The 1,772-nt window shown below is 38.0% G+C and overlaps 1 protein-coding gene across 1 annotated transcript; it reads left to right on the top strand.

The window, feature by feature from the left end:
- Positions 1-535: 535 nt before the first annotated feature.
- Positions 536-1,429, top strand: LOC130830363 (protein SET-like). Its single transcript, XM_057697572.1, has one exon. It carries the CDS (start codon positions 536-538, stop codon positions 1,412-1,414), a length of 879 nt encoding a protein of 292 aa, XP_057553555.1. The 3' UTR covers positions 1,415-1,429.
- Positions 1,430-1,772: the final 343 nt, after the last annotated feature.

Consider the following 1,772-nt stretch of genomic DNA (forward strand, 5'->3'; position numbering starts at 1 on the left):
CACAGCCATATAACCTAAATCATCTTGACAAATAACGTAGTAGAACCAAGGTGATCTTGGAATTGGTGACATATATTATTCTGAGAAGCTATATTTGAATTATTAACCATCTGTCTTTGATGGTCCTTTATTAATACAATATACAATGCCAAGCTGATTCCTTAGTTTGTATCTTAAAAGTTGGTAAAGATATTAAAGGAAAAATAACTATCTTTATTCCAGGAATACAAGAATGGTTTATTATACAGATGTCTGTTAATATAACTAAAAATATCAATAAATAAAAATTTTAAGAAACAAATAATCTTTATAGATGCAAAAAATGAATTTTAAAATATTTGATCATCCATTCTCGAATTTAAACAAAATTAAAACCTCTCACCCTCTAGAAACAAACTAAAACTCTCTTAATATGATAAGGAATAACCAAATACACAGTATATCTTAAATTCACTGGAAAAGCTCTAGAATTGAGTTCTCAGAGCTCCAAGTACGAACCTCTTCCCCTGGGTAGATTCTTGGCTTTTCTCCCAACATGGCCCCCAAACACCAGTCTCCACTTTCACCCCAAGCGAAGAAACCAAAGAAACCGAGACTGACTCCTGCCTTGGGGTCAGAGGCAACGTCTGCTTCTCCGAACTTGCCAAAGGATGATAAAGAACAGCAAGAAGTAATTGAACATACTGATGAAGTACAAAATGAAACAGACAGATTTAATGAACAAGCCAGTGAGGAGATTTTGAAAGTAGAACAGAAATATAACAAACTCCGCCAACCATGTTTTCAGAAGAGGTTGGAATTGATCACCAAAATCCCAAACTTCTGGGTAACAACATTTGTTAACCATCCACAAGTGTCTGCACCACTTGGGGAGGAGGGTGAAGAGGCGCTGCATTATTTGACAAGAGTCGAAGTGACAGAATTTGAAGATATTAAATCAGGTTACAGAATAGATTTTTATTTTGATGAAAACCCTTACTTCGAAAATAAAGTTCTCGCCAAAGAATTTCATCTGAATGAGAGTGGTGCTCCATCTTCAAAGTCCACTGAAATCAAATGGAAATCCAGAAAGGATCTGACGAAATGTTCAAGTCAAACACAGAATAAAGCCAGCAGGAAGAGACAGCCAGAGGAACCAGAAAGCTTCTTCATTTGGTTTACTGATCATTCTGATGCAGGTGCAGATGAGTCAGGAGAGGTCATCAAAGATGATATTTGGCCAAATTCATTACAGTACTACTTGGTTCTGGACATGGATGATGAGGAAGGGGAAGGAGAAGAAGATGATGATGATGATGAAGAGGAAGAAGGATTGGAAGATATTGATGAAAAAGGGAATGAGGATGAAGGTGAAGAAGATGAAGATGATGATGAGGGGGAGGAAGGAGAGGAAGATGAAGGAGAAGATGACTAATGGAACACTGATGGATTCCAATCTTCCTTTTTTAATTTTCTCCACTCTCTGGGAGCAAGTTGCAGTCCGTTTTTGTTTTTTTTTTCCTCCTCTTGTGCTCAGTCGCCCTGTTTTTGAGGTCTCTTTTCTCCTCTATACCATGGTTCACAACCTATTTTAGGGGGAAAGGAAATACCTTGAGCAGAATTCAGTGGGAAAAGAATCTCTACCCCTTTCTGTTCCAAATTCATTTTTATCCCTTCCTGTCTCAACAAAAACTTTATGGAATCAACACCACCATGCTCTGTGGGAAAAAAGAAAAACCTCTGCTCCCTTAGCTCTGCTGCAAGCTGGAGGGTGCTAGGCCCCTGTGTAGTAG

Source organism: Hippopotamus amphibius, chromosome 10 (assembly GCF_030028045.1).
Source record: "Hippopotamus amphibius kiboko isolate mHipAmp2 chromosome 10, mHipAmp2.hap2, whole genome shotgun sequence".
Classification (NCBI taxonomy): Eukaryota; Metazoa; Chordata; class Mammalia; order Artiodactyla; family Hippopotamidae; genus Hippopotamus; species Hippopotamus amphibius.